This window comes from Hemicordylus capensis, chromosome 3 (genome assembly GCF_027244095.1).
Source record: "Hemicordylus capensis ecotype Gifberg chromosome 3, rHemCap1.1.pri, whole genome shotgun sequence".
In the NCBI taxonomy this organism is placed as follows: domain Eukaryota; kingdom Metazoa; phylum Chordata; class Lepidosauria; order Squamata; family Cordylidae; genus Hemicordylus; species Hemicordylus capensis.
The window spans coordinates 314,542,556-314,567,716 of record NC_069659.1 but is presented as its reverse complement, the minus strand read 5'-3'; the positions used below and the strand labels follow the sequence as shown (position 1 = coordinate 314,567,716).

General features: G+C 45.8%; 1 protein-coding gene across 5 annotated transcripts in view; it reads right to left on the bottom strand.

The window, feature by feature from the left end:
- Positions 1–25,161, bottom strand: part of U2SURP (U2 snRNP associated SURP domain containing) — a 78,396-nt gene that overhangs the window by 43,189 nt on the left and 10,046 nt on the right. For 2 of the 5 annotated variants that reach the window (XM_053312712.1, XM_053312715.1), the window contains exons 4-11: positions 20,110–20,224; positions 19,024–19,160; positions 17,454–17,521; positions 15,392–15,486; positions 15,269–15,304; positions 15,097–15,179; positions 7,952–8,117; positions 1,011–1,222 (exon numbers count right to left, since the gene is read on the bottom strand). In XM_053312712.1, coding sequence (XP_053168687.1) covers positions 1,011–1,222; positions 7,952–8,117; positions 15,097–15,179; positions 15,269–15,304; positions 15,392–15,486; positions 17,454–17,521; positions 19,024–19,160; positions 20,110–20,224 — 912 coding nt within the window. Of the gene's footprint in view, positions 1–1,010; positions 1,223–7,951; positions 8,118–15,096; positions 15,180–15,268; positions 15,305–15,391; positions 15,487–17,453; positions 17,522–19,023; positions 19,161–20,109; positions 20,225–25,161 lie in introns of those variants that run through there. The other 3 variants (XM_053312713.1, XM_053312714.1, XM_053312716.1) reach the window with 3 other exon arrangements.

The following is a 25,161-nucleotide window of genomic DNA, read 5'->3' as shown; positions in this document are numbered from 1 at the left end:
ATGTAAAAAAAAATAAATCATGAGATCTTCCTTCTTTCCATGTTTTACTCTGGTCTTGCGCAGACGAACACTCCTGATTGCTTAACCATGCTTAAGTGATTGGGAACAGTCTGTGGGACTGTGTACTCCTCTCCCTTGCCTCTTCCCTCAGGAGAATGACTTTCCCAACTTGCATCACTGGCCTTAACCACAGTTAAGCATAACATCTGCAGTGATAGTGAACCATGGTTAAGGTTTAACCAAGGCTGAAACTTAGTCAGAATTTGAACCCAGGACTACTGGTTTCAAATCCTGCCTAAGCAGGATCTCCAAGTAGCCTTAAACACAGTTAACGTCACTGCCAACACAACATTTACCCTGGTTAAGACCAAGAATAGCAATCTGTGTTCCAGAAAGGGGGAGAGAGGAAGACACAATCCTCCAGCCTGTTCCCAATTCAACCAGGAGAATTACATTTGCACTAATGCTTAATTCCCAAGCCTCCAACCTTAAGAAACCTTATAAAATATTAAATGTGTGACGTGTTTAAAAGATACTTACCACTTACTGTATGTTAAAAGCTAATATCCTTTTAACTATCCTGACTTCCCAGCTATCTTCAACTACTGACTACATGTTTGAAATATATTTCTACACAGCAACTATTTGAGAGCTCATCCTCATGTTCGTTTATCTGCCTGAACTTAAATTTAGCCTTTAGAGTGAAATAAATTTAGATACTGCAAATCTGGCAGCTAACCAAAGGGGGACATAGGAGAAAAAAAACCAGGGAGTGTGGAGGGGGAAAACACATGGTGGCCAGATTTTACAAAGTGCAATTAAAAACAAGGCCCAATTCTTTGGCCCAAAATACCAAGGCAATACCTAAGGAACGAGGCTCCTCAAAAAATAATGCAGTGAACAATTCAGTCAATCTAAGGACTAGACAGTGCAATTCTATAACACAGTTAAAAAGACTACCACAGATTTAGCATTTTCAAAATGAGGTATGGACCTGGGTAACTTTTTACCTTCTCAAAATCCTCCTTGTTTTTTGGTGGTGGCAACATCGGAGCATTGGGGTTCTTCAACCTCTCTCTGGGCTGGGCATTAAATGGCAGTCCTGATGGAGGTGGTGGGAGAGTATGCTCCATCATAGAAGGAGGAATGTATATAGGATGTGGAGGAATAGGAACCGCTTTGCCCCAGCCTAGTTTCATTTCAAAGGACATGATCATCTTGCCTGGTAAATGAAAGATTGCCTTTATTTAGAAATATGTAAAGAGATAACAATATCAGTATTTCAGTGCAAAACTTCATTTTCAGTCATCTAATTCTAGCACACATCACTATCATAGAAACAAAGCAAATTCTCTCCAGTAAGCCCTTCTCTCAAATTCTCTCTAGTAAGCTTCCCTAAATAAATTTAAATATATTTACTAATTAATTTAAGGCTTTTGTTCTGAATATGATCCAGTTATTCCAAATCTTATTTACTGAGGGAATCTAGCACAATTCCCTGGGAATTATCTAATTTTGCTAAGTGGCAGAGAAGATGATAGAGTATAGCAAGCAGAAGCCTAATACTCAGGTCAAAAGCAGTCACTATATCAAGATGATGCTACTTTCAGAAAAGCTCGGACAGAGTAAGTTTTGTCTTTATTTATTTAACATATTTTTATACTGCCCAAAACCTATGTCTCTGGGTGGTTTACAACAAAATAAAAACAGAAAGTTTTATGGAATTTTAAGACCTTGGCTTAAATATCAAGGCGGAAGAAGGAAACAGCTTGAGTGGGGCACTGACTGTGCTGTTTTTGCCTCTGCCCCACCTTTCCTCCAGGTGTGTGTGATCTCCTCTGGGCTGCTGCTGCTGGGGCTCTGCTGCTATATAGGGCAGGCTGGCCCAGAGGCGCGAGCCTCTTGGCGCAAACCGAAGGGCAAGAGCACAAGGGCTCTCGTCCTTGTGGCGAGCTGCCGGGGGCCCAGAAGACCTTCCTTCCTGTTACAAAGAAGTCAGCAAGAGTTCGAACAAGAACCTGCATAAGTCTGGATTTGGTTTTTTATCAAGCCAAGGAGCTGTGGTTGGTAGGCTGGGGAGATGTGTCTGGGAGAGCAGAAAAGCGGGGATGGAGTGGAGGCAGCAATATCACAGGTAGCGGGCAGAGGGAGGTATGGCGGTGGGAGCTAGGTAGGCCGTTATAGGGGGAAATGGTCCAGGCAATTGAGGCCTGTTCCTTTTTCCAGCTCTTCTCCCAACCCTCTGACCCCAGGGAGCTCTGAGAACACTCCCTCAAGGATTAGGGTGCTGCTGCTGAATGCCAGATCAGTCAATGCTAAAACATCTCTCATCCACGATTTGATTGTGGATGAGCATGCTGACCTGGTTAGTGTGACGGAGACCTGGTTTGTGTGACGACCTGGTTTGTGTGACGGAGACCTGGTTGGATGAGTGGGGTGGGGTTGATCTCTCTCAGCTCTGTCCTCCAGGTTTCCAGATCGTGCAACAGCTCCGCCTCAAGGGTCGAAGAGGGGGCGTTGCAGTCATCTATCAAGAGATCCTCCCTATTTCCAGATGCCCAGTCAGGCAATCTCAGAATTTCGAGTGTTTGTCCTTGAGGGTGGGCCTCCGAGATAGGCTGGGGATTCTGTTGGTGTACCGACCACCCCGCTGCACTTCTGTCTCCCTCCCTGAGCTGGCGGGGGTGGTCTCAGGTTCCCCCAGGCTCATTGTTTAGGGGGATTTCAATGTCCACGCTGAGGCCCCCCTAGTGGGTGCAGCTCAGAATTTCATGGCCTCCATGGGAACCACGGGCCTCTCTCAGTTGATATCGGGCCCTACCCACATGGCAGGACATATTCTGGATCTGGTTTTTGCCAACCAGGAAATAAATGATCAGGTGGTGGGGAAATCTGAGACAACCCCCTTGTCATGGACAGATCATTATCTGGTGGGGTTTAGTTTGACTGCTCCGTCTGCCCTCTGCTGATTAGTTGGGCCGATTAGGATGGTCCGCCCCCGGAGGCTTATGGATCCGCTTGGATTCCAGACGGCCCTCAAGGAGTTTCCGGTGTCCAGAGCTAGTGATCCTGTTGAGACCTTGGTCGCTCTCTGGAATGGAGAGACAGCCCAGGCTGTTGACACGGTTGCTCCTAAACACCCTCTCCGGCTTGATGGAGCCCGATCTGCTCCTTGGTTTTCCTCGGAGCTGAGGGCGATGAAACAACTCGGATGATGGCTGGAACGACGCTGGAGGAAGAGTCGTGGTGAATCCAACCAAACATGAGTGAGAGCCCATTTTAGGGACTACTCCGTGGTGGTGGGGGCGGCGAAGAAACGTTTTTTCTCCGCCTCCATTGCATCTGCTCATTGCAGACAAACAGAGCTGTTTCGTGTGGCAAAAACATTGCTCCACACATCCCCCCAGGTAATGGGGGAGGAATCATCTACAGCTCATTGCGATCAGTTTGCTTGCCACTTTGAAGATAAAGTCGCTCGCATCCGTGCTGACCTGACCTTTTGGCAGTTCCTGCGGACATTCCTCTGGTAGGTACCATCTGGTCCCGTTGTGTTGGATTCTTTTCAGTTGGTGTGGCCTGAGGATGTGGACAAGATCCTGGGCAGTGTGCGGGAGACATCATATGCTCTTGACCCTTGCCCTTCATGGCTAATAAAAGCTGCCAGGGAGGGTACAGGTAGATGGTTGGAGGTGACTATTAATGCTTCATTAAGGGAGGACAGGATGTCACCGTGCCTCAAGGAGGCAGTGGTAAGACCATTATTAAAAAATCCCTCCCTTGATTCCTCCAACCTGCACAACTATAGACCGGTCTCTAACCTGCCCTTTTGGGGCAAGGTGATAGAGCGCGTGGTGGCATCCCAGCTGCAGAGGGTCTTGGATGATATGAATTATCTGGACCCTTTTCAATATGGCTTCCACCCTGCGTATGGGACCGAGACTGCCGTGGTTGCTCTAGTGGATGACCTACGTCGGGAACCAGACAGGGGGAGTGCGTCCCTGTTGGTTCTGCTGGACCTCTCGGCAGCGTTCGATACCATCGACCATGGTATCCTTCTGGGCCGCCTCTCGAGTATGGGATTCGAAGGCACTGCGTTGCAGTGCTTCCAGTCCTTTCTTGAGGGGAGGGTCCAGAAGGTGGTGCTGGGGGACTACTGCTCAGCTCCGTGGTCACTGGCCTGTGGGGTCCCGCAGGGTTCGGTCTTGTCCCCCATGCTGTTTAACATCTACATGAAACCATTGGGAGAGGCCATCTGAGGACTTGGACTGAGTTGTCAGCAATATGTGGATGACACTCGGCTCTATCTCTCTTTGTCATCTGTTCCTAGGGAGGCAGTGGATGCCCTGAATCGGGGGCTGGAGGCCATGATGGATTGGATGTGGGCTAACAAGACGTAGGTACTGTTGGTCAGTAGGAGAGCCAATCGGGATGAGGAGATTTTACCGGTTCTGGATGGGGTTGCACTCCCCTTGAAGGAGCAAGTACGCAGCTTGGGGGTACTACTGGACCCGGCTCTGCTTTTGGAAGCTCAGGTGGAGGCGGTGGCCAGGGGTGCCTTTGCACGGCTTCGCCTAGTGTGGCAGCTGCGTCCCTTTCTCGAGAAGGCAGATCTGGCCCTGGTTACCCATGCCTTAGTCACATCACGGCTGGACTACTGTAACGTGCTCTATGTGGGGCTGCCCTTGAAGAATATTCGGAAACTTGAGCTAGTGCAAAACGCGGCAGCTAGGGTTTTATCCGGAGCTGCCCGATGGGAGCACATCACACTCATTCTGAAAGAGTGGCAATGGCTGTCAGTTCGTTTCCATGTCCAATTCAAGGTGCTGGTTTTAACCTTTAAAGGCCTTAACGGTTTGGGCCCGGGGTATCTGAGGGACCGCCTGCTCCCAAGGGTTGCTGCCCACTTGACGAGGTCATCTGAGGGGGATCTGTCCCGGATGCCAACAATGAGGGAGGCTCGGCGGCCGTGCACCCGGGACAGGGCCTTCTCTGTTGCTGCCCCCAGACTCTGGAATGCTCTCCCAGTGGCCATTCGCTCCTCAGACTCCATCACAGTTTTTAGAAAGCTTGTTAAATCTTGGCTTTTTATCCAGGCTTTTACATGATTGTTTTTATTGCTGCTTCTATGTGTTTTTACCCATGTATAGTTTTTTATGCTTGTATTTTATAGGTTTTAAATTTGGTTTGTTTTTATATTTTTAACTTAAATATTCTTATTGTCATTTTATTGTATGTTTTTTAAATTCTGTAAACCACCTTAAGATTGTTTTTAATGAAAGGAGATATATAAATCTAACAATCAATCAATCAATAAATATACTGAAACAACACTATGTCCAAGAAAAGCAGAACCCCTTTCCCCCACCTTAATCTCCACTCATTCCAGTCACTCCTCCTGTGGTGAAGACACCTTAACCATCCAAGCAGCCAGGGAGGGAAGTTTGGAAAGCACGCCAGGAGAGAGGAAGCCTAGTCAAATGAGCACAGGGACAAGGTCGCTGCTTCTAGCACCAGCGGTGATCCCACTACAGTGCTGCTGGGTCACTCCCTTCATTACTGTTGCTGCTGCTTTGGGGGCCGGCTACAAGAGTGCAGCCTCCTCTCCACGCTGCCTCTGACTTGCCAGGCAACACTGCTCTTACCACTCACCCACCCCAGACCAACTCATTCTGCCACTCCCCAACAGCAGGGGGAGGTGGTGCCAGTACAAGGGCAAGAAAACTGAGCAAGGGCCAGGGAAGCGTGAAGAAAATGAAACCTCCAGGAAAATAAGGCTGTTGTGTGATTTGGGTGCTGGACACCAGGAGATTTTGGGAGTCCCTCCAGCCACCTTCCTTTCTGCCTCCCTCGCCATGAGAAAGTCTCCCTCCTATTACTCTTCCTGAAACGGGAGGAGCAAAGGAAGGAAGGAGTAGCTTACCAGCAGTGTCTTCCTCTCCAGTAGGGATGAGTCCGAACCGGTCCGGCGGCCATTCTAAGGAATGGCCGAACTGCCGGACCGGTTCGGCCCTTGCTGGTTCGGGTCCGGGTGGGGGGTATAACTTTAAGGGCGGGAGGGCTTTCTTACCCCTCCTGCCTCTTCACCCCCTCCAGCGCCCGTATTTAACCAAATAATGGGGCGCTGGAAACCAGCCGCCCCCGCCCCCGCCGCCCCCCCCCAGCAGATTCACATGGAAAAGTGACCATACCCCTGCCGCCGTCGCCCGCCCGCCCTCCCAGCTGCCTGCCCGCCCGCCCAAGTCCTTACCCAAAGCTGCGGGAGTAAACGAGAGGAGCTCCCAGACAGAGCTCCTCTCGTTAGAAAGGCCTGATGTAGAATGAAGGCGCTTTGCGCGCACGGACGCGCCGCAAAGGACGCCGGAGGCCCGGTCTACCCGCCGGGAAAAGGCCGGGTAGACCATGCCTCCGGCGATCGGAGGCCCGGTCTACCCGGCCTTTTCCCGGCGGGTAGACCGTGCCTCTGGCGATCGGAGGCCCGGTCTACCCGCCGGGAAAAGGCCGGGTAGACCGGGCCTCCGATCGCCGGAGGCCCGGTCTACCCGGTCTTTTCCCGGTGGGTAGACCGGGCCTCCGGCGTCCTTTGCGGCGCGCGCATGCGCACGCGCGCGCAAAGCGCCTTCATTCTACATCAGGCCTTTCTAACGAGAGGAGCTCTGTCCGGGAGCTCCTCTCGTTTACTCCCGCAGCTTTGGGTAAGGACTTGGGCGGGCGGGCGGGCGGGCAGCTGGGAGGGAGGACGGGCGGGCAGCTGGGAGGGCGGGCGGGCGACGGCGGCAGGGGTATGGTCACTTTTCCATGTGAATCTGCTGGGGGGGGTGGCGGGGGCGGGGGCGGCTGGTTTCCAGCGCCCCGTTATTTGGTTAAATACGGGCGCTGGAGGGGATGAAGAGGCGGGAGGGGTAAGAAAGCCCTCCCGCCCTAAAAGAAAGGGCCCCCCTTCGGTGCCGGTCCGGACCGTGCACATCTCTACTCTCCAGGCATGCCACTGGAGCACAGCACAGGGGTGGGGGGAGGAACGAGCAGCTTGGCTCCGCTCAGCACAATGGTGGGGGGAAGGGAGCTACGACGGAGGGGGGGGTTCAGTTTACCTTTCCCCCTCCACCTGCATGCCATCCCACGCTGCACAAATGGAAACTGTTAAAAGGAAGCATTGGCACAGTGAAGCAGGACTGGGTGAGGGAAAGAAAAGGCAGCACGAGCAGCAGTGCAGTGAGCAGCTGCTGAAAACAGCTATGTGGGCGTCTGGAGTTCAGTGCATGCGTGCTCACTTTAGAGGGAAGTTAGTTCACTAGTACATTATTTTGCCACCAATACAACATTTAGCAGGTGTACAGCCACTCTTGCATACTGGATAACCGTACTGGCAGTCTTTCAGACTGCAAATCTGAAAGCACTCCCTCCTGAGATACGATCCTCCCCATCTCTGGCAATTTTCAAAAAACACCTGAAAACCCATCTTTTCGCCCAAGCTTTCTCAGCTTCCTAATATTTTGGAGTTTTAATCTCTGTGGGTTTTTTTTTTTAATTGTTAAAGTGTTTTTAAGTTTTTGTATATGTTTTAAACTGGTTTTATGTTATTGTAAACTGCCCAGAGATGAAAGCTTGGGGTGGTATACAAATTTGACTAAATAAATAAATCCTTGTTGATAGTATAAGCCATGTATTTATGATGCTAGTCCAGTCTGAACTGCTGGCACCCACGAGAGCAAAACTGAGTGCCAACTGTTGTAGGGTGTAGGGGAGCGATGTGTGCATCTTAAATTATGTTTTAGTTGGTCTAGAAAGATTTTTTCTCGATGTAGGATTCCTCAAAAGGATCAAGTTTGAGAACACCAGACAGATAACATACACCTCTTTCCCTAGAACCTCCACTGCAAAGTTCATTGCTCTTTCCAATGCCTTTCCCAATATTATATCAGCAGTGTTGACTCTCTTTTAAATCCTACATTACCATTTAAATTCTTTAGTGCACGTTCAGCATCTCTCCTGTTCATGAAGGCAACAAATCCACAATTCCTCTCCCTTGCTCTTTCTTCATCAGTTCTTGGCCACATAATTTTGACACTTGCTAGAGGTCCAAAACGCCCAAATTCTTGACATAGCATCTCTTCATTCATCTACAAAAATAAGAATAAGTCAGAACAACAAACTTATTCAGTTTTCCCTTCAGCTGTGAATACAAAAAGAAGCTCCTGAGCTACGCTAACACAAAGTTCCAATTTGTGCCCTCAGCTTTTGCCTGTGGCCTCCCCATAGGCATGTGGTGGGCCATTGTGTGAAACAGGATGCCCAACTAGATAGGCCCTGGGCCTGATCCAGCAAGGCTGTTCTTATGTTCTTAAAGTGTCAGGATAAGCGTTCAGGATTAACCCTCTAACGTTCTGCACTATACTAAGCTATTAAGCGACAAAAAGTAAGTTCTACTACAGGTTACATGCTTGTACATCCAGAACGTCAGTACAGAGAAAAGGCTAATTCAAACGTAGCACCAAGCCATGGCTTGGTGTTATAACGAACTCAGCACTGCACATGCAGGCGGGGTGGGGCGTCACGAGGAGCTACTCAATCAGCCTGTGAGGTCCCTGTGCAGGCGCAGAACCCATTCCTTAAGACCACAACGGATCACGATCCAGATCAAGCTTTTGCAGAGCCTGAGGCTCATGAGATCAGTTACCCCCTCCTTCCTTCCTGTGGATTGCCTCCTTCCTTCCTGTGGATTGATGGAAGCTAGTTTTACAGTTCATCTAAATTGGCAAGTTTGCACAGATTCTGAAAATTAGGACTGAAATCCATCATCTGGTCCTAGTTTTCAAGACAAGTGCAAACCATAACTTGCCCATTCAGATTCACACTAGGAAAGGGAGAGAGCACATGAACCTGAGTGCTCCATGAAGGCTCATTCTAATTCGACAAATTGTTTGAAGTAGTCCTAGGAAACAAAAACTCACTGTATATGGCAACATCTTTAACATAGTGCTCATTTATTTAATGTTTGTGCAGAGCAAGGGCAAATGAATGTGGCTGGCCAGCAAGTTAAGAAAAATCTGGCAAATACATGCTAGTCCAAAAGCCAAGGCTGTTATGGAGAAGCAGCACACTCTTCTCAGGACATGGCAGCAGGGTGGAGAGGATGAAACCATAAAAGGAAGACCAACAGCTAAGCAAGCAGGGATGAAAATACAGGTTGCTTACCTGTAAATTATGATCTGGAGCTGATTCATTGTCAGTCATGAGAAATGGGTTACTGCACCTGTGCAGGGACCTCACAGATAGATTAACTAGCTCCTCACTGGTGCCCCTCCCTGCCATGCACATGCCTTGTGCGTTGCTTTTTCCGGCAGCCAGGCACCATTTTGTTTCAGTTTCTTGGAGACCCATCTGATGACAATGTACCCACTAACATGGGATTCATTGATCAAATAAGTCAGTCATGTGATGAAAATGCTGCAGCGGGGAGGTATGGGTGGGTCCCATGATTGACAATGGATCACCTCCAGATCATAAATTACAGGTAAGCAACTTGTCTATCTGGAAGTGATCTGTTGTCATCATGAGAAATGGGTAACTAGCTAGCTTTTGCTCCTGGAGGAAGATGCAGCCATTCCACCCACTATTGTAGAACCCGCTTGAGTACATCTCTCCCAAGTTGGCCTCCGCAGCCAAACGTAAGTCCACAGCATAGTGCTTGATGAAAGGCAGGTGCGAAGACCAGGTGGCCACAGCACAGATGTCCTTAAAACAGAGGTCAGATAAGTGCACAGAAGAAACTGCATATGATCTAGTGGAGTGTGCTTTGATGAGTTTGGGAGGTTGCTGATTCTGTAACTTGTATGTCAAGAAAATGAGCTTCACCAACCAATGGGAAAGCCTCTGCCTGGAGACAGAGAGACCCTTATTTTTGCCCTTAAATAAGATGAAGAGCATCTTAGTACGCCTAACATCTGCCATACGTTTCAGGAAGTAGAGGAGACAGCAGCGGACATTGAGGGAATGCAAAGCCTTGTCTAGGTGAGACTCAGAATTCTGAAAAAAGGAGGGAAAGATGATATTTTGATTCAAGTGGAAGTCTGTGACCACTTTAGGTAGGAAAGCAGGGTAAGTACACATCACGACCCTATTAGGATAGAATTGCATGAATGGCACATCAGTACGCAAAGCGGTCAGTTCACTTACGCACCTGGCGGTCGTAATCGCTATTAAAAAGGCAGTTTTGAGCATTAAGTAATGGAGACTGACTTCATGCAGTGGTTCAAAAGGGACTTTCATCAAGGAGGCGAGCACGAGGGAAAGACTCCACTGTTCCATAGGAGCGTGACTAGGGGGGTAGTTGATTCCCCACAAAAACTTCTTGTACAAGAAGTGTGAGAACACAGAGTGGCCTTGCCAGCCAGCATGCTTAGAAGAAATAGCGGCCAGGTGTATCTGAAGGGACACATTAGCTAAGCCGGCTCCTTTCAGGCTGGTGAGGTACAGGAGAACTTGAGTGGGAGCGGCTTTTAGAGAACGGAAGGCATGGTCCTTAGCATACACCGTGAAGCGCTTCTATTTGCTCGCATAGCTTTAGCAAGTTGAAGCTCTCCTGGAGTTCAGAAGAATATTCTTCATAACTGACCTTCCAGGCTGTGAGCCATACGGTTCATAGAGACGGGAGCAGGATTTTTCCCGAGTCCCTTGATAGCAAATCCGGATCCAGAGGTAGGTGCCATTCGTCAGTCTGAGTTGACGAAGCAAACCAATTCTGGCGTGACCACCATGGTGCTATCAATATGGCTCACGTGTTGTCACGGATCACCTTGCCAACCACCCTGTTGAGCAAAGGAGGGGCAGAAACAGAGTAGGTTCCTTTCCCTACTAGGGAAAGTAGGTTCCTTTTCCCTATGTTGAAAAGCATCCCTTAGGAAGGCATGTCCAACCCCCGCTCTGGAACAGTATTGTGGAAATTTCTTGTTTGTCGCTGAAGTGAAAACATCTACACAAGGAAGGCCGCACATTCGCATTAGATGGTAAGGCAGGCCTCCTTTAGTTCCCATTCGTGATGCTGCTGACCATTGAAGGTCCTGCTGAGATCGTCAGCCAAGACATTCTGAAGCCCTTTGATGTGCAGAGCCATCATGAAGATGTCTCTGTATGTGCACCAAGTCCAGAGCTGGGAACCCAGGGCGCGGAGAGATCGGGACACTGCACCCCCTTGACGATTAACATATGTGATCACCGTAGAATTGTCCATCAGTAACTACAAAACCGAGTTCTGAAGTAAGGGGGTGAAGGATTTGAGAGCCAGGAAAGCAGCTATCAACTCCAAAAAATTGATGTGCATGCAGCATTGATGAACCATCCACACCATCCAAAGACCTTGCATATGGTGATTGTCGCAATGGGCTACCCAGCCCACAAGAGACGCATCTGAGGTGACACAGAAAGACGGAGTTGGAGCAACGAGAGGAATACCACTGAGAAGGTTCTCCCTGGTCTTCCACCAAGTCAAGGATTTCAAGACCCATGAAGGAACGTCTAGGAGCAGCCTCTGGCTGTCAACATTCGGTCAGAAGACCTGGAGATACCACAGTTGGAGAGGTCGCATCCGCAACCGAGTGTAGAGAACTGTGGATTTACATGAGGCAGAGAAATCTCTGGACACGGTCTGCATGTTGGCGAGGGTCATGCTCGAAGTGGCTGATGAGAGCACAAATCTGCTAACATCTGTCCAGAGGTAGGTAGGCCCTCTTCATTTGAATGTCCAACTGGACACCGATAAAGTCTATCGATCAAACGGGCTGGAGCTTGGATTTGGCCCAGTTTACTTGGATCCCCAAGTCGTGGAGAAGACAAATGGTGAGGTGGATAAGGGATTCCAACTGGCTTTTGTCCCTGTGCATTAAAAGCCAATCATCGAGGTGCAGGAAAATAGTGACCCTTGAGTCTCCAAATAGGCTATGACCATGGCCATACATTATGTAACACTCTGGGTGCTGTGGATAACCCAAAGGGTAGCACCCTGTATTGGAATGCTACACCTCCTACAGCAAACCTGAGGAACTTGCAGTGATTGCTCTGGATTGCTATATGGAAATACGCGTCCCTGCGATCAAACGTCGCAAGCCACTCCTCGTTGGCCAGGAACAGAATTTTCACATGTCCACATAGCGATTCAGGTCATGGAGATCCATAATGGCTCTGATTCCCCAGTCCTTCTTGGGGGCGAGGAAGTATCAGAAGTAAAAACCCTGCAGACTATCTGTCCACCGCACCGGAACTATTGCACCCTTCTCCAACAAGGTGCACACTTCTTCCCACGGGGCCGGTGTTGGAGGCGTGGACTTGACGCCCTCGAAATGAGGCAAAGTTATGAACTCGACTGCGTAGCCAGAGTTGATAATTTGAAGAACCCACTGGTCCGATGTTATGTAGTGCCATGCTAAGGCATGACCGGCTAGGCTGATGTTGATGGGTAGCAAATGAGCTGGAATTGGCGGTATGCCACAAACAGCCAGCGGAGGGATGTTGAAGGCTTTGGCCGGCAATGATAGTGCAAGTGGTGGACAGTCTCCTGGATCAAAGAGACTACTTGGAGCTGTCCTTGGTGGAATGAGGACTTTGATTGTTGTTACGTTGACCGTAAATCTTCTTATGGTAGGGTTTAAAGGGTTTATCATAGTCCTTTCTGTCCTGATATTTAAAACCGCATTGGCGGTTATATGGTCTGTATTGGGAAAAGCCCAGCAAAGACGAGGCTGTTGCCGAAAAGCTCTTAGCTGTAAATTTGGTTTTTTAAGAGTCTCCTTAGTTGAGTCAGTAGACTCACTGAAAAGACCTTTTCCATGGAATGGAAGGTGCTCGATCCAATCTTTCATGTCAGGGTTAAGAGTCATGTATCTTAGCCAGGTTTGGTGTCAAAGAGAAATCGCCATTGTCATAGTTCTAAATTCGGTTTCAGCCAAGTGCTTAAATGTGCTTAGCTGCTGGCGAGTGAGATCAGCGCACTTTGAGGGCATGCTATCGAAGCTCTTAACGACATCCTCTGAAGTAGAAGAGGCCAGTTCGTTACGGAACGAGTCCCACAGAACATAGTTACAGCGGACCATACAGGCCACACAATTCGCAATGCAAATGGAGAGACTAGCAGTGGAGTAAACATGATGCCCAAAGACATCAAGTTTCCTACCCTCCTTTATCAGAGGGGGTAGCGTGATGGTGGCCTGGTTTAGATAAGGCACCATCAATTACTAAGGAATTGGGTATCGGGTGCTTGAGCAAGCAAAGGTTGACTCCCTCTTGCATTCAATACAGTGCCTCAAGACGTTTCACGGTGGGGGTCGATGTTTGCAAAATATCCCATGAAATTTTAGCCTCCTTGATTATGGCCAGCAACATAGGCAGCGCAATTGGTTGCACAGACTGAACAGACGCCAACATCTTGTAGACAGGATCCTAAGGTCAGAAGCAGGGCGTTTCACCTCAAGCTCAAGCATCTCCGCCATGTGCTGAATCATTTTTGTGCACAATTTCAACTCCTCATTAGGAGAAGTGGAAGATCTCAGGGGCACATCTGAAGGCAGGTCAGATGGATGTCTCGGTCTGTCACCATCGCAGTCCAAGTCAGTGTCTGAAGATTCAGAATCACAGGAATCCTCCCCAGAAGACTACACAGGCTCAACAGGAGTAAGTGGGGCCACAGGAGGTGGTGTGGGGAGGTCCAAAGTGCCCGGTTGCTGAAGAAGTGGTTCCATTGGTAATGTGGTGCTGTCAAGTGGCAGCAATGTTGTCTGAACACGCTGGGTCACAAGTACACTGGAACCGGCGGTTTAGGCTGCGACAGTGCCAGAGGCTGAGCAGGCGGTAACCATTGAGGTACAGGTAGCGAAGGTTGACGCAGCAACAGGCCTTGCAGCATGTGCTGAGGTTTTCACAACTGGAACTCTGCCCAATCCAGTTGTGCAGACGAAGAAATATTGTGCCTAAAACCACAGGCATCAATGGGGTCCTTTGGAGGTGCCAAAGGAGGCAGCACAAAGGGAAATATTGCCTTCAAGGGCGGAGCAGAGGTAGTTGGTACAGACACCAGCACCATAAAGGTGGAAGAATTGGTCCCAAACTGAAGAGGAGATGCCGAAGGTGTCTTCGGGGGGGGGGGGGGCATAGTCCTCGACATCGAGTTTGGTATCGAGGCCCAGTGTGAGGAAGCCCTGAAATATGGAGCTGGAAGGTATGCTGGTGGTGGAGTCCAGAGCACTCAGCAGCAACTTAGCAGTTCCATCATCCAACAGCGCTTCATCTGCGGTATCGAAGAACATGAGAGGTGATCTCAGATGAGTCTTCGCAGGCGAGAGCTGGCGCAGGAGCACTGCAGCTGTCAGGGAAGACGGAGTAACACTCTTTTCTAATTCTGAGGAGCACCAAACCAGAGATCTGAATGCATCAGCAGTCGAAAAGAAACTGAGACAAAATGGCGCCCAGCTGCCGGAAAAAGCAACGCACAAGGCACATGCACAGTAGTGAGGGGCGCCAGTGAGGAGCTAGTTAATCCATCTGTGAGGTCCCTGAGCAGGCACAGTAACCCATTTCTCATGTTGACAACGGATCACTTCCAGATTTCAAGGTCACAGTAGCCAAGGGCCTCTTCTCCATACCAACAGTTATATTCTCATTCCACACAAAGCAATGTGTATGTAGATGGTGCTGTATAAATAACTTGTTACTAATACTTTGTATGGTATTTGAACTAATAAGCAAATGAATATCTAAGTTTTGGGAAGCATCTTCATAGAAATTATCTGGGGACACCAAATCAGGTAAAAACCCAAGAAGTGAATGATGATTCATTATACCCTGTATGAAACAGCAAATATGACTTGAACTATGAAGCTGGGACTCAAAATCTCTTCTCAGCCACCAAATTAATGAGATGGTTTTATGAAAGCCACTATCTCCTTAATTTGCTTAACATGAAAAAAGTGATCTCCCCATGTGACTCTTAAAATATATTTAATTTTTTTCTGCTCAAGTACTGTGTGTATGCTCAACAATAGTTGTACATTACAGGCATAGGAAGCAGTGTAAAGTTAGCATAGGAAGGACTTCATCAACTGCAGAGATTACCTGAGGATTAATGTTTCCAAGGTATAAATTTGTTGTGCTTGGATCTCCTACATCATGTGAACCTGGAGCATAGTCATCCAGTACTAAAAATAAAGACAAGAAGATGTAATCCAAAGCATAAATTTTACAACTAATAAAAATAGTTTATTACATAATTATGAAACTATATTACCACCCGAAGATCTGTTTCTTCTTGAAGGAGCATCCACTAAGGAAAAGACAGAATGCCTATTTAGTACAAAGTTTTAATAGAATGAATAAAATAAAAAATTAAAATACAATAATGACTACTTACTGGAACGGCGCTGACCATCGGAATCTGACTGAGGTGGCTCAAAACGACTTAATCTACCTTTGGTTTTATGCCTTTCATCACGCTCTTCTTGTATTCTACGGAAGGTATTTTATAAAGAAGGTAACTGGCTACAGTTCTAATGGCCACAGTTAAACCGACTCAAACTATTTGCCTTAAACATATATTTTACTTTCAGAAAGCCTTTTAAAAGCTAAATGTACTACAGGAAAATGCTTCAAATAAGCTGTCAAGATATCAGATTATTTCAAATGTAAATGTAATTTTTTTCCATTAATAATGACAACTGACATGATGGTAATAATTACATAAAAATGTATTTCTAGTAGCATGCCTTTCAGCATAAATCTAAGCATGTTCAGAAATAACATGTTCAGAGTCCAATGGGACTTACCCCCTGTTAAACATGCTTAGTATCAACACCCTTAGCCTCAGTATGAAAGATCTGTTATCAGACGACACTTGAACATCAAGGATACAATCCTGTGCCTCATGTTCATTGCTTACAAGAATGTATGATTAGGAAGGTAAACTGGACAAACTTTAAGAGTAATCAGAACTCCTTAAAATTTAACCCTGCCCACTCACTGGATGAAGAGAGGAGTGGGAGTGTGTCAGATAAATCATAGTCTTAAGATAGCTTCCTCCACCAGGGTCATTTGACAATTATGTCATTCAGCATGGTGTAGCTACAGACATCTGATCACTTTCTTCCAAAAATTGCACATATATTATGTGATACACAGGTCCAGTTCAACTGTCATACAGAGCTATGGTTTAATCGGGTTCTGTGCAAGATTCCCAGGTCTCAGGCTTGCTCTCTCCCTGCTCCCCTTTGCACTAAAAGGGAGGACAATTTCTACTACTGATTATACCTTAGGAAGAAGTCAAGACATGGAACTGTGAATGCATATAAATTAACATGCTCATGTGCAAAGGGCAGAGAGGAATGTGCAAGTCTAATGCTCAGGTAGTTGTACAAAACCAAGAATAACCCATAGTTTAAACAAACTATACTGGGTCAAAGGCAGGCAGATTGGCCTCTTCTGAACTTTTTATTACAGTATCTCTTTGCATCACCACAATTCCTAGCTCCTACTCCAGGTGGCCCAAAAGCTCCTTATACACTACCCATGAATGGCAGGATACTTTTCAACCTCTGCTGCTTCCTAACTTTTATTGGTTAGATCACACTCTGGGTCTTGAAATGTAATTAGTAAATAGAACATTTTCTTGATTAGCACACCATACTTAAATCTAGTTCTACAACAGTTGGCCTTGGCAATCTTTGACTTTAACTACCAAATACGTTATTTTCAATCTAAAATGTCATTAGTAGCTGTTGCAGAAACTCAAAGTTGGTTTATAGACGTAACAAGTCAGGTTAGGTTTCCATCTGGGGTTGGGAATAGTTACTCACAGCCTACACTAAGAATTACATACACAAAAGTAAACAAAGGTTACATTTTTATCCTTTGACAGAAAGACAAAACTTTTCTAAACTTTCTAAATTTATTTTCTAAACTTCTGTTTTGGTTTCAAAACTTAGTTTACAACTTGGATAAACATTTCAGTGCAGTTACTGTATGTATTAGAACAAAAACTTCTTTTAAAAGGCTGTATTGTTATGCAATCTCCACAATGCCTTTTTTATAGTGTAGGTAGCACATTCTACAAAAAAGGGACATAAAAACAAATCCACGTTTTTACATAATTTTATATTTATTAAACACCTTAATGAAGGGGGAACCAAGATTTTTCAAAAGGCTTAACAGAGTTTTATTCTGTTAACTTCAACAAGGCTTAGTCATAACTAGCTTAGTCTGGATGATGCCCAATTTAAAACTAAACAAATACACTCAAGAATTCAAGCACCATTCTAACAGGACTGACTGGAACTTTGTTTTTCAGCACGGACACACACACACCCCAGCTAAACCATTAGCACTCATACAAAAATCTGTTTCTGACAGTCTGAATTTCCAAAAACTATCCTGGTTATCACTGTAATTCATATTCAGCCTACATGAAAACAAACACTTACTGTTTCAATTCTTCTTTAAAAAGCTCCAAATTGCTCTTTTTCTTTTCTTTTTCTCCCTTCTTCAAAGGCTAGAACACAATTTGCAAAGAGTTAGGAACTTACGGTGACCATTTTACAACACAATTGGATGAAGTATCTTTCAATGTCACTGAGGAAAGCAGAAGCAGTAAGAAGATGAATACAGAGAAAATGTAATTAATAGTGCAATGCTATATAATTCACTGTGCCAGAGAAAATATTGCCACAGTCACGTTTAAAGATTCCAGCACCAACACAAGTACTCAAACAGTGCCCACACCCAGTAACCATAAGGACTGCAGAGATGGCCCTTGCCTCAGCATATAAGCGAGACTATTAAAATCCCAGGTCCTGGTTACCTAGGCAGTGAAAATAATTGAAGCTGATACTTAAGAGGAATCTGAAATATTTAACCTCATGCAAGGCAATGATTTATTCTAGTTCCTTTAAAAATGGTGCTGGCATCTAAGAATTTGATTTCTTTCCCAGTTCTGCATTAAAAGAGTGATGACAAAGTTTCAGTTGTGTAATTATTTTTATACAGAACACTTATCAAAAATGCATATGGTCTACCAAGCAACTAAAGAGAGATTAGGGCTTATAAAGATTAAAAATGGACTCATAAGCTTATTTAACTTTTTTTTTTTAATTGTCTCTTATTAAATTTTATACCACCTTTCTGCCTTGACAAAGGCACCCAAAGCAGTTTACTAAATACTAAAACAAGCAAATTACATAAGTTTAATAAAACATCTCAGACCGTTGGTCTTTTCAGGAACTGAAGAAGATAGCTCACACGTCTGGGTGCCTCCTTTCTTGGTTTCCTCTCAGGGCACATAAGTCTTTCAGTTAAAGGTCTATCTTCTCTCTCTTCCATCACAGAACTCAAGGCAGAATACAGAGGTTTCCCAGGCAGTCACCCATCCAGGCATTAGGCCAATCTAGGTCTGCTTAACTTCAGCAAAGTGGCTGTATCCATTGCCTTTCCCTGGGAAACTGGGTTTACAATCCTACTCTTACATTTGAGAGAAAAATCCCACTGGCAACAGTGGAGCTTGTTTCCAACTAAACATGGTTTGAATCAAACTGTACCTATCCTGAATCCTAAATCCTTCATTCTCACAAACAGCAGATAGGGTGGAGATTGACATTGACTGTATTACTTGAGAATACTGCTTGGGGTCAGATGACTGGAAGCTTCTCTTAGTAATTTAAAAAAACAAAAAACGAGCACAGAGAACACTCTGTGGGCTCATTCTCTTTCCTTAAGCTGCTGTTTAACATTAATTGGCTGGCAATACTTTCAAACGTACTAGGTAAGCAAACAAGGCTCTAGAGTACCTACAATGCTGGATAAAAGGAGGGCAGCTATTTTAAAATGCTCATGTGATTATAACATTTTATAAGATGCTTAAGAACTGATTTAACAGAACTAGGAAAAATAAATTTTAAAGTGGTGTTCTAGAGTTTCAAAGTCTTTAAGAAGGTTTACTGTTACCATATATTTTCAAAACAAGCTAGTAGCAAACACTTCTGGAAAATTTAAACTCACTGGCTTTTTGGTTTCTATCACTAGAAGAGATGGAGGTCGCTCATTCGAAGATGACTGATTTGGCGGATTTTTTTGATCTGCAAATCGTGATGAAGGTTTGTAGATTTTTCCTCGTTTTTCATCAGTTTCGTGTTCTTCTGAGAGAAAGGCCAATAGTTACTGAAAATGTTTAATTCAACATACTGGCCAGGATCCAAAAAACTACTTAATGAAAACAAATGTTTGTCCACACCCAAGGGGACTGTTGACTTCCCACACACACACACACTTTTAAATAGCAGACTGCCATGCCATATCACAAACTACTGTTGAAAATAGCCTCTATTTCAAAATGGGATTGTGAGACTGCACTGGGAGTGGGAGCAGAAGGCTGCTCTTCCAAGAATCACAAATCCAAATCCCCTTGGGTGCACACAACCTGCATTGTTTTTTTGGATCCCAACCATGATCCTGGTAGAGCCAATTATGATACTATTTCAAACAGAAGTACTTTTAGAATGAACCCAATGGAAGACAACACTGAAAGATGTCCTTATTTTGGAACTAACTGGCCAACATCCAGAAAAACACCATGCACACAAAACAACATTTCACATGTATAATGGGTGAGGGAAGTGTTTCAGTGATTCCCCGCCCCCCACCATCCCATCTAGCTGCCCCCCACCCCCCAAAAAATGTCCAAGGACTGCGGGACTTGCAGGGACATTTTTTTCCTAGGAGGCGAGGGGTGAGATTGGCAAAAATTGCCTCTCCTCTTGCATGCACAAAATATTATTCCACATGCATGTTAGTCTGGATACTGGCCACTATCAGATGCCAATAAGTGGGACTACAATAGTCAGTTCAAATAAGACATAAGTTCTACATATGCTTACAGAACATAAAAAATATCATCACTTCCATTATAATATTACCTAGTAACACGCATGCTAGTTAGATTAACAGCACAACAGCAGCTCACTAAATATCTATTAATGCATCCATCGAAAAGTAAAATTTTAAAATGCACTCAAAAGAGGGGTGTTTTTAAAAAATAATTCCAAAGAAGTCTATTTTCCCCCTAAATAGCATAGTATTCAGCCTTACCTTTAGATGCATTAACAATACCACCTCTGACAAATGTCTTCACTTTGTTGCCATCACTTCCTTCAAATGCAGCAAGGAATTCTTCATAAATTTCTGCAGCTGCCTTCTCATCCTCCTACACACAACAAATGTTAAAACGGTTACTAGCATTAATGAGATGCCATCCCATTGATTGTATTAATTTTATTGTACTCATGCTATCCAGAACTATAAACAATGATGCAGGGTGGACAATTTTCTACAACCATATTTTGCCATGGAAATGTTTCCATTTCTAAGTGCACTCCTTCGTAAAATTAATTAGCAGTATAATGAATAGATGCATTAGCAGTCAAACTGAGGTTGACAAAGTTGAACAAGACAAAGTTCAGGGCAATTCCAGAAAAGAGAGAGGCCTCAGCCAGTGTCAGCAGACAGAGCAGAGTCCTTCCAACAACATTTTAGGTGGGTAGTTGCACCTGGGAGCAGGATATCCTTCAAATATCTAGTATCCAAGTTGTTTAAGGCTTTAGAGGTCAAAACCAGCAATTTGGATTGAACCTGGAAATGAATTGGCTGCCAGCGCAATTCTTTCAGTGTTGAGGTGATATAATACACCTTATTTATTTATTTATTACATTTATAAACCGCCCCATCCAGAGGCTCTGGGCTGTGTACAACAACTTTTAAAAGACATAAACCCCAAAATTATAACAATGCTAAAAACAATATTAAAACAATTCAAAAATGATTAAAACTATTTAAAACCAATAAAAATACATTTAAAAACAACACTTTACAAGCCTTGGAAGGCCAGGCCAAATAAACAGGTTTTTAGGGCTCTCTTAAAGACCGACAGCGAGCCTAAACTGCGGATATCTGCCGGGAGTGCATTCCATAGACCAGGATCAGCTACAGAAAAGGCCCTGTTCTGAGTCACCACCAGAAGTACCGGTGGCAACCGGAGACAGACCTCTCCAGATGACCTCAACGAGCGATGGGGATCATACAGAAGAAGGCACTCTCTCAGGTAACCCGGACCCAAGCCGTTCAGAGCTTTAAAGGTAATAACCAGCATTTCGTATTTTGCCTGGAAACATATCGGCAGCCAGTGCAGCTGTTTTAAGACAGGCATAATATGGTCTCTCCGGGTTACCCCAGAGACCAATCTGGCTGCCACATTTTGAACTAACTGAAGTTTCCGAACTATGTACAAAGGAAGCCCCACGTAAAGCGCATTGCAGTAGTCGAGCCTGGAGGCCACCAGCTGATGCACCACGGTTTTGAGATCGTTCATTTCAAGGAATGGACGCAGCTGTCAAATCAGTCGAAGCTGATAGAAAGCGCTCCTGGCCATAGCCTCCACCTGAGATATCATGGTGAGGTCTGGATCCAAGAGCACTCCCAAGCTGCATACCTGTTCCTTCTGGGGGAGTGTAACCCCATCCAGCACAGGAAGATCTAACTCATCCCTTAAATTCCGACCCCCCCACAATGAGCACCTCCGTCTTGCTTGGATTCAACTTCAATTTGTTATCCCTCATCCAGCCCATTACTGCCCGTATGAAGGCATTTAGGGAGTGAATGCCCTTTCCTGATGATGATGATGAGAAATAGATTTGGGTGTCATCAGCATACTGATAACACCCTGCACCAAATCTCCTGATGACCTCACCCAGCGGTTTAATGTAAATATTAAAAAGCATTGGTGACAAAATGGAGCCCTGAGGGACTCCATATAATAGCTCCCGTTTTAAAGAGGAACTGTCACCAAGCTCCACCATCTGGAATCTGCCTGAGAGATAGGAGCAGAACAACTGCAAAGCAGTGCCTCCTATCCCCAATTCCCCCAGGCAATCCAGAAGGAAACCATGGTCGATGGTATCGAACGCCACCAAGAGATCCAAAAGAACCAACAGAGTCACACTCCCTCTGTTGATTCACTGGTAAAGGTCATCCATCAGGCCAACCAAGGCAGACTCAACCCCATAACCTGCTCTAAAGCCAGTTTGAAAGGGGTCTAGATAATCGGTTTCCTCCAAAACCTCCTGGAGCTGGTTAGCCACCACTCTCTCAATCACCTTACCTAACCAAGGGAGATTGGAGACGAGCCTATAACTGTCCATCACTGAGGGATCTAGGGAAGGCTTCTTAAGAAGTGGTCTAATAATTGCCTCCTTCAAACAAGGAGGCATCCTACCCTCCCTCAGTGATGAGTTAATGATATTAACTAAGCCATCCCCAACAATCTCCCTGCTAGATAAAAGCAGCCAAGTCAGGCAAGGATCCAGAGAACAAGTGGTAGGCCGCACCGCCCCAAGCAGCTTGTCCATGTCATCAGGCATCACAGATTCGGCAGCCACTGACAGGCGGTCCGCCGGCTACGTTTCTGGCGTGCCTCCCAATATATGCTGTCAAGGACTCCAGAAATCTCTCCTCTCACAAGAGTCCTCTAGACCTTGGGGACAGGTGAAACAAGTCAAGAACTCAGAGGGAAGGCACAGGTGGAATAGGGCAGCAATCCCAAGCCGGTCCTTCAGAAGGTCTGGGGATGCAAAAACAAACCTCCTCGGTCAAGACAGGAATGCTCAGGCAGAGTGAGACGGCTGTTGTTCGTCAGGAGAGGTCAGGGAGCTGACAAGATCTAGCCCCCTCGTCTCTTCACCCTCTTTGATCTCCCAGACGCTCTCGGCATGCCTCCCTCCAATATATGCTGCCAAGGACTCCAGAAATCTCTCCTCTCATGGGAGTTCGGCTCCAGATACTAATCCAACAGATACTTAGAGGCTCCAGATACTAATCCAACAGCTGGCATTTTGTATTAGCTAAAGCTTCTGATATTTTGTAAGCAGTCCTATGTAAAGTGCATATGAGTAATCCAAATGTGATGTGACTAAGACATGGATCATGATAGCCAGATCTGCTTTTTCAAAGAAGGGCTGCAGCTGATGCACAAAGCTATACAAAGGCACTCCTGGCCACAGTCTCCACCTGACCTTCCAGAAGCAATGCTGAGGCAAAGAGAACCCCTGATTAAACACCTGCTCCTTCAAAGGAAATGCTACCCCATCTAGAAAGGGCTCAATTTCTACTCCCTAGCTGGCTCTCCTACTGATCTCCAAAACCTCCATCTTATCTGAATTAAGCCTCTGTTAGTTGGCCGACATCCAACCCATCACTGCCACTAACCCCCAATTTGGCATGTCCACTGACTCCTTGAGATCAGATGATGAAGTAAGATAGAGCTATCTGTCACCTGCATATAGGTGACACCGCAGTTCACATATTTAGATGACCTCCCCCAGTAGTTCCATGTAAATGTTAAACATGGGGGATCAGGCTTGAAGGACCCCAAAGGCCAAAGGGCTGTCCCTCCCAACCCCAAGATGCAGCTAAGAAAGATACCATAATTGATGGTACTGAATGCTGCTGAGAGGTTAAGCACCACAATCCCTGTTAGTCCCTGGACAAGGTGCCCACTGGGATAACCCAAGTCAGTGTTGGTGCCAAACCCGGGGTACCAGCCAGATTCAAAAGGGTCAAGATGATCCATATCATCCAAGACCCTCTGCAAGGTTAAATAACTGTTATTTCAAGCAATTCGGGGATGGGTGTTAGAAACAGTCACACATAAAGCCAAACCTGAGTTGATCTTATGAGGCAAGGCTACAACACCTGGGGCTATTTAGTTTAGAAAAAAGACAACTATAGGGAGACATGACAGAGGTCTATAAAATCATGCATTGTGTGGAGAAAGTGGATAGAGAGAAATTCTTCTCCCTCTCACATAAGATGAGGTAATAAATATGCTGATGACACCCAGCTCTTTCTAACTTTTAAGTCAGCAGACAACAGGGAGGGAGTGGATGCTCTGAACTGGGGCTTGGAGGCTGTTCTGGACTGGATGGGGGCAAACAAGCTGAAACTTAATCCAGATAAGACGGAAGCGCTCTGGGTTGGTAGAACTGATCATCCGAGTAATGAGGTAAATTTGGTCTTGGACAGGGTCATGCTTCCTCTAAAAGACAAAGTCTGCAGCTTGGGGGTGCTTCTGGTCCTAACACTGTCCTTGGAGGTGAAGTGGCGGCGGTGTGCAGAAGCACCTTTTATCAACTACGGCTAGTACGCCAGCTGCAACCCTACTTGGAGAAGTTAGACCTGACCTCAGTCACTCATGCATTGTTAACATCCAGATTGGACTACTGCAGTGCACTATACATGGGGCTGCCCTTGAAGACTGTTCGGAAGCTTCAGCTGGTTCAGAATGCTGCCACAAGGATGCTCGTGGGTACAAGTTGCTTTATGAGTATTACATCCATCCTGTGTCAGCTTCATTGGCTACTGGTCTGCTTCCGGGCTAGATTCAAGGTGCTGATATTGACCCTTAAAGCCCTACATGGCTTGGGGCCGGGGTACCTGTTGGAACACATTCGCCCATATGAATCCGCGAGGGCCCTCCACTCATCATCTCAGGCCCTGCTCATGACCACGCCACTAACAGAGATCCGGTTGGCGGGGACTAGAGATAGGGACTTTTCGGTTGTGGCCCCTCAGCTTTGTAACGCCCTCCCTGAAGAGCTTCGCCATGCTCCCTCCCTCAGTGTTTTTTTAAAAAAATCTTAAAACATACCTTTTAAAGGAGGTTTTTAAATGCTCCATTTTATCTGGTAGGTTCTTTAGCTTTTTATAATTTTCAGTTTTTAGCTTTTAAAATAACCTTTAATATGAACCTAATAATGATTGTGGTTTTTAATCTGACAACTTTTTTGTTTAATTTAGTTAATTTTATTACTTTTATTGTATCTTGTGTCTATCTTATTGTTGTGAGCCGCCCCAAGCAATAGTGCACTGGAGGGGCGGAGTATAAATATTTTAAATACATAACTAAATAACAACACTAGAACCAGGGGTCATCCCATGAAATTGATTGACAGGAAATTTAAGACCAGCAAACGGAGGGACTTTTTCACACAAAGCATAATCAACATGTGGAATTCTCTGCCACAAGATGTGGTGACAGCCAACAACCTGTAAGGCTTTAAGATGGGTTTGGATAACTTCATGGAGGAGAGG